The following is a 15,359-nucleotide window of genomic DNA, read 5'->3' as shown; positions in this document are numbered from 1 at the left end:
CGGGAGCAATTGAGAGTTAAGACGATCGATGGTCAACATCCCTCACAGCATATCCAAATCATTACCGATCGATCGCGTCGGCTGATATGATAATTAATTATGAGTTGATCTTGTTTTCGCCCCCGTCGACTTGACCCTAAACGGTAGCCAATGTGCCACGGTTTTTATTATAATTTTGTCCATCGCACATCAAACTATGATCAAGTGGTATGGGATGGAGGAAGAACGAATCCATCGCGCTGCATGTTGGTCTGCAGGATAATACCAGGTGGGTGCAGATGCTTTAGTGGAAAAAAAAACTAAGTATACCAGCCAGCGAGCCAAGTACATTTTTCTGTTAAGTTTCATACCACTTGTGCAGGAAAGAGCATATCATAATTAAAGTACTGTTGTCATGTCGTGAGCAATGCCAATTCATTAAACAAGATATAGGCCGGCAAACAACTCAATCAAGTGGTAAAAGGTGAAAACATCTTGAATAAAATCCTATTGCAGTAATATATGCATAGAAGGAACATTCTTCAAGTGAGATTTGAGACATACGTAAAACTGCAACTTGTCCGTGAATCACAAATGACTGAATAAGTAACCATGAGGGAAGAAAACTCGGAAAAGTAAGAACCTGACTCTTGATCTGAATCACCGTATCATCCTTGGCCTAAGCTCGAAATTCAGGTAACATTTCACTGCCTCAAGTGTTGATACCCTTTCAAGAAAGAAAGACGAACTAAAGAGGAAAACTCATTAACCATGCTAACAGTAAACAAAGAGAGGAGGAAAGTGGTTAGACCATGTGATATGTGATGGGGCAGAGTAGCTGGTTTTCTGGTACAGCACCTCCAGGCACGCATCCGCTCCATACTTGCCACTGCCAATGATTTGCCCGTTCCATCTTTGGTTAGGTGTTCATCATAAGAGCTGAAAAAAATCATTGCACACAAACAATTAATCTCATTGCGTGATGTAGGCTATTCTACTTGAAAAGATGGAGCTGCATACAGAACAAGGAGCTCCCAAACACATAGATAAAGGCATAGCAATGCAAAGCTAGTTCCGTACAATTGCAAGGAGCAATTAGGCACAGCAAACTAGCACAAAATATTCTACAGGAAAGGGGGAATATACTATAGTTTGCTAAAATCCATAGGCAGAGATAGATATTAATCCAAAGACAAATAGGTTTCTTTCAACAAAACAATACAATCAGAAATTATTACATACCCTAAAGAGCTCCACAAACGTATGTAGGTAGGGGTGGTAATGAATCGTGACTCTTCAAAATCATAGATTATGATTCGATTTCTATTAACTCCGATCCTTAAATTTGCTAAGGGTCCTCTACCACCCCTGGGTCGTCCAGTATACCTTTTGGGCTGGGCCTACTCGGCCTACTGGTCGTCGATAAACCCTCTGCTGTCGCTCGTCGTCTTCACCTCCGGCAAACCAAAATCAAAGCGCACTGGAGTGCATGTACCAGGCCAGAATGCCGTCCCTCCTCCGCGACCCTCCTCCCTCGCCGCGCTTCGCCTCCCCCCGCCGCCGATGCTCCGCCTCCCCCTCCCCACCCCCTTCCCTCAGACCAACCCGCGGCGCTCCCCCTCGCCTCCACCCTCTGCGCCTGCCCCCCGCGGGCCGCCGCGCGCCTCGCTCCACCTCCCGCGTCGTGGAGGCGGGCGACGCCGACGGCCTCATCCCGATAGCGCGCTGCTACGAGGGCCGCCTCGCGCGGCTCGAGGTCGCCGGCGCGGCGCGGCGGGAGCAGGCGGTCGCGGCCGCGGCCGCGGCGGATGGAGGGGCGGCGGCGGAGCAGCACCTCTCCGCCGGCGCCGCCGAGGCCATGGTCGTCGAGGCGTTACTCCCCGGGCCCGATGGGGGCGGGACGAGTGCATCGTCGACTCGAGTGGTGAGTCACCGCATCCCCGGGTTTCCTCTGCCGCTGCACTGCACTGCACTGCACTGTGCTTACTGTCGCGTAGGGGGAGGAAAACTCTCTACAGATTTCCAATAGTTTATACCTTCACTAATGGAGAGTAGTGACTTGTGAGGGGGCTGCTATTGAGTGCAAGCAACAGTATCTTGCTGTGTCCATTCAGATTGATTGTTTTGGATTTCGTTAAGCTATATATATTAACCGTAGCAAGCATCGCACCTTTTCTTAGGTGCGCTACATTATGCCAAACCTGATTCTTATGCACCGCCAATGCAGATGCGTCTAACGGTTAAGCGGAGAGCAATTTCACCATGCACATTCCTCTCGCTAATAGAGGCGCTTGCACTTTAACCATTGAGTGAACCTATCCACTTTGTATTGAATGGCTTGCTACGAGGAACCTACTGGTTTACTTGTGTATGCGAATAATTATGTCAGCCTTGAAAATTTCTGTTTGATTGTTTGTCTTGTTCTGCATCTTGAGTAAGTTTCAGCAATTTCTGTAGATTTTGCAAGCCAAGGAAGTTAAAGACAAGGCCAGTAAGATAAAGAAACAACTTGGATCTGAGTTTTTCTCTGAAAATGAACCTGATTCAGAGACTATGTTGGCTATGGCATTTAAGCAAGTGGTGATGCAGCGGCTTTCAAACTTTCGGCTCGAGGCCTTCTCCCCAGGTTCAGAGAGAGACCTAGAAGACTTGAGCAAACCACGAAAGGTGCAAATTCACAAAGCTTGGGATGTTTTGATTTGTTTTTTTCCTCCCTCAGCTTACTTCTTGCTGAATGCTGATTCGTGAATTTACAACAGGTGTCTATGGATTTTAGTGTCATCTCATCAGATGAAAAACTTCTGGCTTCTCTTGCCGAAGCTATTTTCTCCTGTGCCATCGAGGATGCCAGCAACAATCACATCGGGGGCACAGGCAGTTTGTTTCAGAAGCGACAGTTCAACTGCTCAATCGACTCCTCTGTTTGTATACACAAAATTTCTGAGGCAGAAATTGTGAGGAATGCTAAGAGATGCCTGGAGAATTTTAGTCTAACAAAGTCTCCTCAGAATATGCAAAACACAAAGAATGGATGGTGGCCAGCGCCAAATCATGATAGTTTGGTGAAAATCGGGGGTCCTGAGTTTGTCCTTTGGGCCAATGAGTACATTCCTATCTACAAACTGCAAATAAATGCCAAAGCATTTGAGAATACTACTCTTGAAGGCCGTCATGAGTTACAAAGTAATAGGTGGGAAGTTCTCTTAACCCACTCGCAACTGGTACACTGTTATTCCCTCCCTTTCCTTCATTGGACACATTTGTTTTCTAGAAATAATATCAGAACCAAGCAGATGTGAAATTTGAATTTGGTCCTTTGTATGTCTTCTAACTTGTTTTGTCCATTTCCACCACTTGTAGGCGGAACTAGGGAACATTATAGACATGTACTTTGAAGACCAATTCACATTACCGGGCAAAACTTTCCATCCTCACTGGAATTCAGATCCATCAAAGATTAAAAAGAACAATGTATGCTGATACTGTCCAGGCCAAAGTTTTCTCGCATTCAGTATTTATCAAACTCTGGCCATCGACTAATTTTGTTTTATGCAGGGCTATTTGAACAACCTTTTTACTTTCTTGGCTGGTAGCTGTATTATTCTTTTTGTCACTGTCTTTGCTCAATTATGCTGGCCTCGATCTCTTAGGGACAAAAGACTATTCAACGGAAGTTCAAATGTCTCATCATCTCAGAGCTACTGTTCTGATATCAACTCTCTCGATAGCAGTGAGGTATTTATCTAGTCCTTGTGAATCTGTTATTTGTCCAAGGGATGTTAATGCTCAAATTTAGTGATGGATTCCTTTTGGTGATACCCCATTACCAGTTCACGTAACATTGATTCATTACAATACCTGAAGGACAGTTTCTCATCCCATTTTAGCTAGTTTATTTTTTCACTTATGTGTACTTATCTTCTGTTAGTACTTGGAAATATTCTGACAGGCTGCATTTCATCTGTTTAAAAACTAATTATTAGCTGCCACTTTGAAAATCGGAAAGTTTCAGGATGTGATCCCTTGATCTCTCTTCTTTTCCCCCCTCAAAGATTAACCAAGTTAAGTTTAAGGCAAATTTGTTATATGTGTGTAAGTAAGACTGAAATACTGATCTAACATGCCTGCCTGCATAACCGGATCAAAGCATAACTACTCTATCGGCCATTCTCAGTTTATTATGTGTGCTGCATGTTTTGTCTGATTTACTCCTCTTCTCAGATACAAGCTTATTGCACATCTCTTATTAAGAAAATGAAAGACTCGTATGGCTGCCCTGGTGATGTATTCATTGATGCACGTATTGGAGCATGGGTTGGAGAACTACCTGACTGCTTCAAGGGAATCAATAGCCAGGATGACACTGCTTCTGGCAATGTTCAGCATCCTGACACTTTTAGCCAAGAAAATCAATCCCAGTTGGTGCCAACTAATATTAAGATGTCCGATTTGGAACAAAATGATAGAACTCAGGAAACTCTGCAGAATATTGCTAGTTTTCAGGTACCTCGTTTCATCATCTCTTTTATAATGTTGTAGATGCCTTTAGAAATACCTTTTTACTATGTATTATTCTTTGGTTACATCCCTTTTTTCATTGGTACTGCAGTTCTTTTTTCTTCAATAAGGAAGCTTTATCAAATGTTACTACAGTTCTCTTTACGTAATGATAGTAGACTAGGAGTATAGAATGGTAATGTTTTAGTCTTTCTGAAAACAAGCCTTTTGTGTGGCGTTTGCTAAGCTGGGTTGTTGCAGGCATCCAGTATAAGTTTTGTATCTGCATTTATGTAGGGAAAAAAAACATTCTCGGTAATCAGCTCACACTCAACCCATCGTTTGATTCACTTATTTGTAGGTGGTCATGTCAGAAGAAGGTAAAGTAGTGGGATTTCAGCCAACTAACCGCCCAGCTGTGAACCATTGGTCAACAAACCCACTGGCTACACTTCTGTATCAGGGGCAAACGCTTTCTCCAGGTACTATAATGGAACAATGGACTTTGTTCTTATATGTATGAACACTAAATATAAATTGCATCTAATCTTTTAAAATTGATATTGTCAGGTATTCTGGAACCAAAGCTTAAAATTTCTCGTCCAGCTAAGGCTGTCCCCATTGAATTGTTGATGTCCGTAAATCAAGATTCCTTTTTTGCTTTGGCAAGGCGCATTCAAGACCTATAGTAGCAGAGGTGATATATCACTCCTCTACTTGCTTCATATTGATTTGTTTCTTTTCCTGAATATGGTTTATATCAATCACCATTACTACCTACTTATGCAAAAGCTTGTAGTTGCCAACTTTCTCATATTAAGGCATTTACAGTTTTACACAAATGGCACCGTGTCTTATTATGATTTGCTCCTTTTTGGTCAAATACATGCTCAATGCATGTCTGTAACAACAGAATGAAAGATTTGGCTGCTCTGGTGATATAATGGTTGATGCAAATATTGGAGCTCGGGTTGGAGAGCTGCCTGACTGCTTCATGAGCATCAATAGCATGGATAATGCTGCTTCTGATGATGTTCAATATCTGGATGTAGCTATCCTAGAAAATTAACTGCAGTTGGTGCCATCTAATTTTCAGATGGGCTGTTTGGAACGAAATGATACAACTCAGGAAACCTGGCAGAACTTTGCAAGTTTTCAGGTATGTTTGTCTGACTTAAGTTATAAGGAGGATTTCTCTTGTAGCATATGAAGATGTTTTGTACTCTCTACTATGACATTCTATCATATCTGAGATTCCTACTTGGTTGATGGTCGTTTTCAATTTTCTTTTGTATATGGAATTCGGAACTTGGAAGTACCAATACCTTTCCTTAGCATGTTAACTATCATGTCATTTGTAAATATCCTACGCACATGTTAAAGTAGAATACACTTACTTACTGTCTTGCAATGTCTTTTTGCCGCATATTGAATTGTTCTTTTGATATTGACAAGGAAGAGACTACATTCTCACTTTTGCTGGTACATCTCATGGCCCGGACTAAAATGTACATTTGCTTGCTGTCTAGCTCTAGGCACGAGCCTCGTTGGCCATTGCCCCTTCTCCCTCAATTTCCTCTGGATTCCCTCCCTCAGTCCATGTACACAATAGTACAGCCTTAGTTCGATATGTTTCATACTATGTTTGCAACAAAAAAAATAGGACTGCAAACTATTTTACTCGTATTGAAAACAAGTTTTATGTGATTAGTTTGTTACTCTTTCCTCTTTACCGGTTTGCATGAGGCATACTTTTTTTTGTATTGCATTTAACATTATATGCTGACGAAACTCCCTTCATCAACTTTGTGTAAGAAGTTACTTTTCCCCCTATTATATTGAGCCAGTCAGCTTAAACTTTACACCACATCGCCCGACTCACCTATGTAGGTGATTATATTAGAAGACAGTAGAGTTGTTGTGAGATTTCAGCAAAACTAGCTGTCTAACTGTGAACAATTGGGCAAAAACTCCGCAAGCAACACTTCTTTATAAGAACTGGAAGCTCTCTCCAGGTACAACAATTTACCCATATCCCATCTGACTTCATTCTTAATATCTAATTTCGCATTCAGTGACGGTAGGATTTCTGTTTCAGTGGTTCTTTTTTTTTCAGAAAAAATAAATGGCACAAAACCCGTCTCGTGGTCGAATGGAGTGGTTGTTGCCGTTTGCTCCTCCGCCATGCATCTCCCGGCTCCTCTGCAAGGCGCTCCATTGTCAGCTATGTTGGCTGGCACTCACGCACAAGCGTTGTCCATTGCCAAAGGTTTGCTTAAATTTGTGTTCGGGGTTTAGGGCAGCGGTGTCCTTACCGCTTGAGCGAACCAAAGTGATGTTATAGATGCACAATTGTATTAGAAGCATTGAAAAGAAAAAAATAGTGAGAGCATCAACATTGATGTAAGTTACTGATGGGTTATGATGGAATTGTTTGTAAATACATTCAATTATAAATCCAATCTTTTCACGTACAGTACATCCCAAAGGTCGGGCAAGTAAACTGTGCACGACAGAGGTGCCTTAGATGAGTGAATTGGATCAATTCTTTCCGATTTGAGTATGCCAAAATCTGAAACTGAAAACTACAGCCAAATGCGCACCATTTTGCAAGAAAGCAAAAGGGATACAAATACAGTTGCGATAAACATTCTGAACATGAGCTTGGATGATTGGCTAAAGTTTAACTCTTGTTACATCGAATATTCGGATGCTAATTAGGAGGACTAAACATGAGGTAATTATAAAACTAATTGTAGAAGTCTTGGGCTAATTTGTGAGACGAATCTATTAAGTCTAATTAATACAAAGATACGCAGCTCTCATGCATGTTCTCGAAACAAAGAGTAGCCGATACAAAGCAGTCAAGCTTCTGATCTCCTGCTGTGTCAAAGCAATCTAGTCACAAGTGAAATTTCAGAGTTTTTTTTCCTGCAGCAGGAGTGAGTCAAATTGAACGAGGCTCTCCGTATATGCATGGCCTCACGTTGAAATTCCAGAGGTTCTTCCATTTCCTTCTTCTCCGACGACGACCGACCTGGTACCTGATGCGATCGAACCTGCACTGCACACGGTGGTCGTCGGCAAATCATGGCCGCAGAGCACGCAGCGACGCCGCCACAGCAGCGAGAAGCACAAGACGGCGTCAACTGAGAGCGTACGTCTTCTATGTAATAAAGCGTAGTGATATGTGTGTGTACAGCAGGAGCCGATAGGCCCAGCTGTAGGTGAGAAGAGAGGAGGGTTTAAAACTGTGTTCTGTAAGACAATGGATATCAGACATTTTATCAAGTAACAGAAAGGAACTCGCGAGGAACGTTTCCTCCGCGATTCGCTATCTCTCGATCTACCCTTCTTGTCCGCTCACGTCGTTGGTGATCGCCGGCGGCCAAGGGTCACGACAGTTGGTATCAGGTTCGGGCTTCCTCGGCGCGCGCCGCAGTGCCGCTTACTCCGTCGGTTGAACCGGATCCGGCGTAGGCGTGTTGAGATCTCGAAATTTGCCGCGCAGCACCGGCGATTTCGATCGATTTCCCGTAAGTCCTTGCCATTCCGGGTCGATTTGCGGGCGGTCATCACGGCGCCTCCCAAGCCTTCGGTTCAGACTCAGTTCCTCCTCGACGCCATGGACACGGCGGCGCAGAGGGAGGCGGCACGCTGGCAGCAGATGACCGACAGCATCGACCTGCTCTTCGCGCGGGTAACGGACATCAGTCGAGTGCAGGAGCAGATGCAAGTTAACCAAGAACTCGGAGTGAAGGCAATGGAGCAAGTGTTGAAGGATCAATCAATTTTGGCAAAGCAACTCGAGGCAACAGGCAAGGCCGTGGCACAGCTCACCGTGGATCGAGCGGGCGATGATGAGTCCGATGCCTTCTCTGCTCACTCTTTGGGATCTCGACCACCACCGCAATTTCGTCCACCACGGCCACCTCCACAACCTCCAGGTGAGCCGCACCACAACCGTTCGACGTTTGGCGCACATCGTGCTGTTGGGGAGGGACCACCAAATTCCTTTACTACCAAACTCTATACCTGTCAATTCCAAACCATACAGATATTCTCCTTTGCACAAAGATGAAATTGAAAAACAAGTCAAAGCTCTTCTAGCAGCAGGGTTGATTATTCCTAGTACTAGTCCTTTTGCTTCTCCAGTATTGTTGGTACAAAAGAAGGATGGTACATGGCGGTTCTGTGTGGACTATAGGAAACTGAACACTATTACCATCAAGAATAGATACCCTATGCCAGTGATAGATGAGATCTTAGATGAGCTAGCAGGTACTAAATACTTTACAAAACTTGATATGCGCTCTGGGTACCACCAAGTCCGAATGCATGCCTCTGATGAACATAAGACAGCTTTTAAGACCCATCATGGCCACTACCAATTCAGGGTGATGCCTTTTGGTTTAACAAATGCCCCAGCCACATTTTAGTGCATTATGAATGAGATCTTAGAACCTTTCTTGAGAAACTTTGTATTGGTCTTTTTGGATGACATTTTAATCTATAGTCCAACTTTGGAAATGCATCTTATTCATCTTAAGCAAGTGTTGACTAAGCTGAGGACCCACAAACTGTATATGAAACTCAGTAAATGTTCCTTTGCCCAAGAATCTTTGGAGTATTTGGGTCATATCATTTCTCATCAAGGAGTAGCTACTGATCCTAGCAAAACTGATGCAATGGTAAAATGGCCAGTGCCAGTTACAGTCACTGAATTGAGAGGGTTTCTAGGCCTCACTGGGTATTACCGAAAATTTATCAAAAATTATGGAATAATTGCTCGACCATTAACCAATTTGTTGAAGAAGAAGCAATTTTCTTGGTCTTCTGTAGCACAACAGGCTTTTCAGCAACTTAAGACTGCCATGGTCAATGCTCCAGTTCTGGGACTTCCTGATTTCAGTGCCCAGTTTGTGGTGGAGACTGATGCATCTGACTTTGGAGTGGGGGCTGTGTTGATGCAAAAAGAGCAACCTATAGCTTTTCTAAGCAAGGCTCTGGGACCAGTTCATCAGAAGTTGTCAATCTATGAAAAAGAATTTTTGGCTCTGATTATGGCAGTGGAGAAATGGAGACCATACTTGCAGAGACAAGAATTTCTCATTCGCACTGACCATAAGAGTCTGTCCTATTTGATTGAGCAGACTTTACACTCTGACATGCAAAAGAAGGCCATGACAAGATTAATGGGCCTACAATTTAAGGTTGTCTATAGGCAAGGGAAGGATAATTTGGCTGCTGATGCACTATCCAGAGTTAGTCATTTGACAGCTCTTCAAGCAGTTTCAGTAGTACAGCCTCTTTGGACTCAGGAGGTGTTAAACAGCTATTCTACTGACCCTTTAGCTCAAGAGCTTCTCACAAAGTTGGCGGTAACATCACCTGATGAGCATGGGTTTTCTCTCCACCAGGGTGTTATTAAATACAAAAACAAGGTCTGGATTGCACACAATTCAGCACTTCAGACTAAAATTATTGCTGCTCTGCATTCCACAGCTATTGGTGGCCACTCGGGTATTCAAGCCACATATCACAGAGTTAAACAGTTGTTCCATTGGAAAGGACTCAAATCTGATGTGGAGAATTTTGTGAAGCAATGCCAAGTATGTCAACAGGCTAAGCATTCTAACACTCATCCTGCGGGGTTACTGCAACCTTTACCTATTCCTAGTGGTGCTTGGAGGGATTGGACAATGGATTTCATCGAGGGCCTTCCATTGTCTGAAGGATCCAATTCTATATTAGTGGTGGTTGACCGTTACACTAAGTATGCTCACTTTATACCCTTGAAACATCCTTTTACAGCTCAAATGGTGGCAAGAGCAGTTATGGAAAATGTGGTGAAGCTACATGGGTTTCCCAAATCCATTGTGTCTGACAGGGATAGGGTGTTCACAAGCGCTTTCTGGAAAGAACTCTTCTCCTTGTTTGACACTAAATTGTTGAGAAGCACAGCCTATCATCCACAGACGGATGGCCAGTCTGAAAGGGTCAACCAGTGCTTGGAGATGTATCTCAGGTGTGCAGTTTCTGATAACCCTAAACGTTGGAGATCTTGGCTTTCATTGGCCGAAATATGGTACAATTCTTCTTACCATACAGCTCTAGGGTGTTCTCCTTTTAAAGCACTCTATGGATATGAGTCAGATTCGGGCATAACTATCCCTGTTGACAGTATACCTCCAACTGAAGCATTGACAGTGGTCAGAGACCGTGCAGCTCAGCTTCAGCAGTTGAAAGATCACCTGGCCAGAGCTCAGAACCGTATGAAACTCATGGCTGATAGGAAACGTGTGGAACGAAGCTTTCAAGTAGGCGAAAAGGTCCTGTTGAAACTGCAACCATATGCTCAAACTTCGGTGGTAAACAGACCCTTTCCGAAGCTCGCTTTCAAATATTTCGGTCCTTTTGAAGTCTTGGAACGTATTGGGCCAGTTGCTTATAAACTTCAATTACCTGAAGGCAGTTTGGTTCATCCAGTTTTTCATGTGTCTCAGATCAAGCCATTCACACCTAATTACACACCTGTGTATGCTGATCTAACAACTGTGGTGGATCTCAGTGTGAAGGATTTGCAACCAGAAAACATCCTGCAACGTCGCCTGGTGAAGAAAGGTAACAAAGCCATTCCGCAAGTACTTGTGAAGTGGAGTCATTTACCGGCGGCGTCAGCTACTTGGGAGGACTGGAATGTACTCAAGGTGAGGTTTCCAGCTCTTGTTGCCGGTGGACCAGCAACGTCTTCAGCGGGGGGAGATGTCGAGACCGACGGCGTCAACTGAGAGCGTACGTCTTCTATGTAATAAAGCGTAGTGATATGTGTGTGTACAGCAGGAGCCGATAGGCCCAGCTGTAGGTGAGAAGAGAGGAGGGTTTAAAACTGTGTTCTGTAAGACAATGGATATCAGACATTTTATCAAGTAACAGAAAGGAACTCGCGAGGAACGTTTCCTCCGTGATTCGCTATCTCTCGATCTACCCTTCTTGTCCGCTCACGTCGTTGGTGATCGCCGGCGGCCAAGGGTCACGACACGATCGTGGTGCATGCGAGCCCGACTGCTCGAGCCGGCAGCTGGGCTGGGCAGTGGGCACGTCCGCCCGCGTCATGAACGCCTCCTCCACCGTCGCCTCATCCGCCACGCACTCCTCGGAACCCAGCCGCGCGCGACACCATGCGCCGGACGCCGGCCGCTACCGTCACCCCCGGCCGTAGTTGCAAGCTCCGTTGCCGTTGGTCGCAGAGTTCGAGTTCCCCGCGCCACGCACCGGCCACCGCCTCCGGTGGCGCGGGCAGGGACTCCCCGGCGACACAACTGGCACGCCGTACCGGGCGGGCGACGTGCTGCATGGGGCCTCATCCAGTGAGCCCTGGCGCCGCCCACCAAGGAAGGCAGCGCCGCCGCCGGCTGCAGAGCTTCGTTGGCGACGCCGACTCCTGCGCGCCCACGCGTTTCGTCGCCATGATCGTTGACGGCGCCGGTTAATTCGCCACCGGCACGCGCGCAATGCCCGCGCGAGCAGCGCCGCCGCCGAGCATGTGCTGCCTCCTGCGCGATCGGCGCAGGAGCTGGCGTCGAACGAACCGCGCGGTCGCATTGACGTCGAGCCGAAACAACGGCGCGCACGCACCGGCACGGCACCACCCTGCCGGGCGCCTCGCCGAGGATTATTGTACGGTCGCCGAGCACGCAGAGAGAGCGCGGGGACGGAGGAGGCGCCGACCGCGCAGCGAGGCGTTTGTTGAGTCCGCCGGAGCCGGATCCGTACGTCGGGGACGATCTGGGCGGTGCAGAAGCCGTCGTCCGTCGAGGCGTGTGCTGATGATCCAGGGAACGTCGCATCCGGAGGACTCATGGCCACCGCCGCCGTGCGCGACGCCTGGAACTCGGTCCGTGCCGCCGTCCGTGGATAGCACGCCGCCGCCGAGCTCGTGCTGGGCTAACGCTCCACGGATTCGCGGTCGGAAGCTGCGTGGACGCGTACCTTGCAGCGCCGCTGTGGAGGTCAGCAAGGCGTGGTTTCCCGGCGGCGACGTCCGACTCTGTGGCCTCTCTTGTCCGTCGCATCAGCCTCTTGCGGCCAAGATCGATCGACCTGATGAGTTGTGGGCGGCGAAAAGTCTCTGTGGTCCTCGCGCTGGGGCTGGGCCGTCGTCCGCCTCGTCGAGCGCTGCCCGGCCAGGAACACGATGGCTGCAGAGTTTCGTTGGCAACAACGGCACCTGCGCCTCTTGGTCGCCATGATCACGCGGCCGTCGAACTCGTCCATACACGCGAGCAGAGCCACGGAGCTCGAGCTGCCCTAGCGCTGGGAGGCCGATCCGGCAAGTCAAGGTGACGCTGGGCGCGTCCCGCCGCTGGGCCCGCGCCTTGAACGCCTCCATCTCTGGAGACGTCGCAGAGGTATCCGTCGAACAGCGCCTCCCACGGCACGGAGACGTCGAAGAGGTCCACCGCCGTCCCGTACCGGCCGGTGCTATGTCCAGCTCCACGCGCTCTACAGCGCGTCGTCGCGGCCCGGCCGGCACTTGGCTCTGCCGCGCTGAGTGGGCCGGCGCTGGCCAGCGACGCCACGGGCACGCCGTACCCGGCCACCGGCGGGAACGCGTAGATGCGGTCGCTGTGCACGCAGAACGGGAGGCAGCGCTCCATGACGGAGCTGTGCGCCCTTGTAGCTGCTGTAGTGCTTCGCAAAATTGGAAAATATGAAAAACTAGTCTCCTAGACCCAGTAACAACGGTATGTTCGCGTGTAATTTGTTGCAACAAATTTGGCCCGTTTGTGTGGGGGTTACCAGGCCCCCTGACGTGAATGCACGGCCCATTTCATTCATTGGTTACTCTCCTCTGTGTGGTGGGCTCAAGCACAAATCCCAACTCCCAAGCCATCATCGCCCAAAGGAAAGCACCGGAGATGATGATGAAGGGAGAACTGAACCCAAAGGAGGGAATAAACAGTCTGAACCTCTGACCGTGATGTGCATGTGGTGCATCGCGGCGTGCGTGTTTGTACCAAGAAATTTCTACTCCCGTCATCTGATCTGGCATTCCTCATGAAATTTATTTTACCAAGAAAATATTTTTTTATCCCTTCAATCAATTTCTTAATGCATACTCCGTATACAACGATTAAATAAAGGGACGAACTAGTGACAGGTCGTAAACAATGTGCATGGGGATCCTACCAGTTCTCATTGAATGTACAGTACAGCATCCTGTCAGACTTGCGGGCTGCAGCAGTAATATAGTTGAGGTGAAACTTCAAGGAGTAATGACAGGGGCATCCGGTGAAACTTCAAGTAGTAACTATGAAAAGGAGAAATTTGCTCCCTTTTCTTAAAAAAAATAAAACAATTCAACCACTTGGGCTGTATGAGCCCCTGTTACAATTCAACCACTTGATCTGGTTTCTTGAATAGCAGATTCTTGGCCGCGCGATCGATCCAAGAGTCCACTTGGGCGCGTGATCGCCAAACTGGTTTCTTGAATAGCAGAAATAGTTCATTCTTCAGTAAAGAAGCAGGTCACTGCAATTTCTTGAAGCTAACCAATCAAAATCACCAGCCGAGGGGAAATCACCAGCCGAGGGATGGAGACCGGTGACAGTGAACGACCGATGACAGTGAAGCTAGCCGATCAAAATCACCAGCCGAGGGAAAATCACCAGCCGAGGGATGGAGACCGGTGACAGTGAAGCTAGCTGGTCAAAATCATCAGCCGAGGGATGGAGACCGGTGATAGTGAACGACCGGTGACAGTGAAGCTAGCCGGTCAAAATCACCAGCCGAGGGGAAATCACCGGCCGAACGTGCCCGAGTTGTCGTGCACAAGGCCGAGGTCGCCGTTGAGCGTGCCAACGGAAAGCTCCTCGCGGCGTCCTGCGCTCGGGGGGAACTGTCGCGGGAACGTGCCGGGGTTGTGGTTCATCATGCCGGGTCCGCCGCGGAGCACGCCGACGAGCACCTTGCCGCGTCCGGCGCCCTGGCGAACCTGGCGCGCGAGCTCGCCGTACATCGTGCCGAGGTGGAGGAGGATGCCACGGGATAAGTCGCGGCGAACGGGCGCTGCGCCGTGCTGGCTGCCGAGCATGCCGGCGTGGACCGCGCCTCCGTGTGCAGCCCCCGCCTTGCCGAGCTCGTTGGTGGACTCTACCGCCGCAGGCGGCGCCAGCTCGCCTCTACTGCCCATGTTCCTCGGCTTTGGTTACTCAATTCGGAACTCTACAAGTGGTTTGGGAAATGGGAATGGATGTTGGATGGGTCGGCCGGGGGGAAGTAGGAATTTATAGAGCCTGAAATGCATCTTCTCTGGACGAGGACGAGCGAGGCATGCAATGCAGCAAGACGCAACAGGGTGGGGGCTTCTCTGGACGAGAGTGAGAGTGAACGCGACGAGATCGGTGATCAGCTAGGGTCGAGTGTATCGATCAAGCTTCAATTCGCGGAAGCTTCGCGTCCCTTCTTCCTCTCCACGTTGGCCGTTTGCGGGCTGCAGCAGCCGTGCCGCCGCACGGAACGCCTCCTTCCGGCCGGCGGGCGCGCCCTTTGCTGTCCGCTTGCGGCACGGCCTCGCTATCGCGCCCTCACGGCACGACAGCGCTGTCGCGTGCCGCCGACTACGCGGCAAGGGATGGCCGCCGCCGCCGTACTCGAGCAGTCGTATCCAGCAACTGCCGGCACAAGTACTTGGATACCAAAAAAGTCAAGCGTGAAAGCCAAGACGTACTTGGATACGAAAAAATCCAAGCGTGAAAAAGTCGTAGTAGGCCACAAATAACACGCATTGGACGCGGAGACGACCGGCATGTTTTTCGATCTCTAGAGGAGGTGCGTGGCGACGATGGAGGAGGCGTTTATGACGCGGGCGGCGGACGTTG

General features: G+C 48.2%; 1 protein-coding gene across 3 annotated transcripts; it reads left to right on the top strand.

Annotated features, from left to right (window-relative positions):
- The first annotated feature begins 1,410 nt into the window (after nucleotides 1–1,410).
- LOC101776113 lies at nucleotides 1,411–6,951 on the top strand. Of its 3 annotated transcripts, none has more exons than XM_022823817.1 (11): nucleotides 1,411–1,903; nucleotides 2,437–2,646; nucleotides 2,739–3,200; nucleotides 3,340–3,450; nucleotides 3,535–3,714; nucleotides 4,201–4,482; nucleotides 4,838–4,958; nucleotides 5,047–5,173; nucleotides 5,390–5,635; nucleotides 6,367–6,491; nucleotides 6,593–6,951. In XM_022823817.1, the coding sequence occupies exons 1-8, from the start codon at nucleotides 1,469–1,471 to the stop codon at nucleotides 5,163–5,165; spliced, it is 1,920 nt and encodes a 639-aa protein (XP_022679552.1). In that variant the 5' UTR covers nucleotides 1,411–1,468; the 3' UTR covers nucleotides 5,166–5,173; nucleotides 5,390–5,635; nucleotides 6,367–6,491; nucleotides 6,593–6,951. The 3 variants fall into 3 exon arrangements, with proteins under 3 accessions (XP_022679552.1, XP_022679525.1, XP_022679538.1); XM_022823790.1 differs by having other exon boundaries at nucleotides 6,575–6,951; XM_022823803.1 differs by having other exon boundaries at nucleotides 1,412–1,903; nucleotides 5,573–5,635; nucleotides 6,575–6,951.
- The last annotated feature ends 8,408 nt before the right edge of the window (nucleotides 6,952–15,359 follow it).

The sequence above is a fragment of the Setaria italica genome, chromosome I (assembly GCF_000263155.2).
Source record: "Setaria italica strain Yugu1 chromosome I, Setaria_italica_v2.0, whole genome shotgun sequence".
NCBI lineage: Eukaryota > Viridiplantae > Streptophyta > Magnoliopsida > Poales > Poaceae > Setaria > Setaria italica.
The sequence above is the reverse complement of the archived record's forward strand: the minus strand, read 5'-3'. Positions and strand labels throughout refer to the sequence as shown.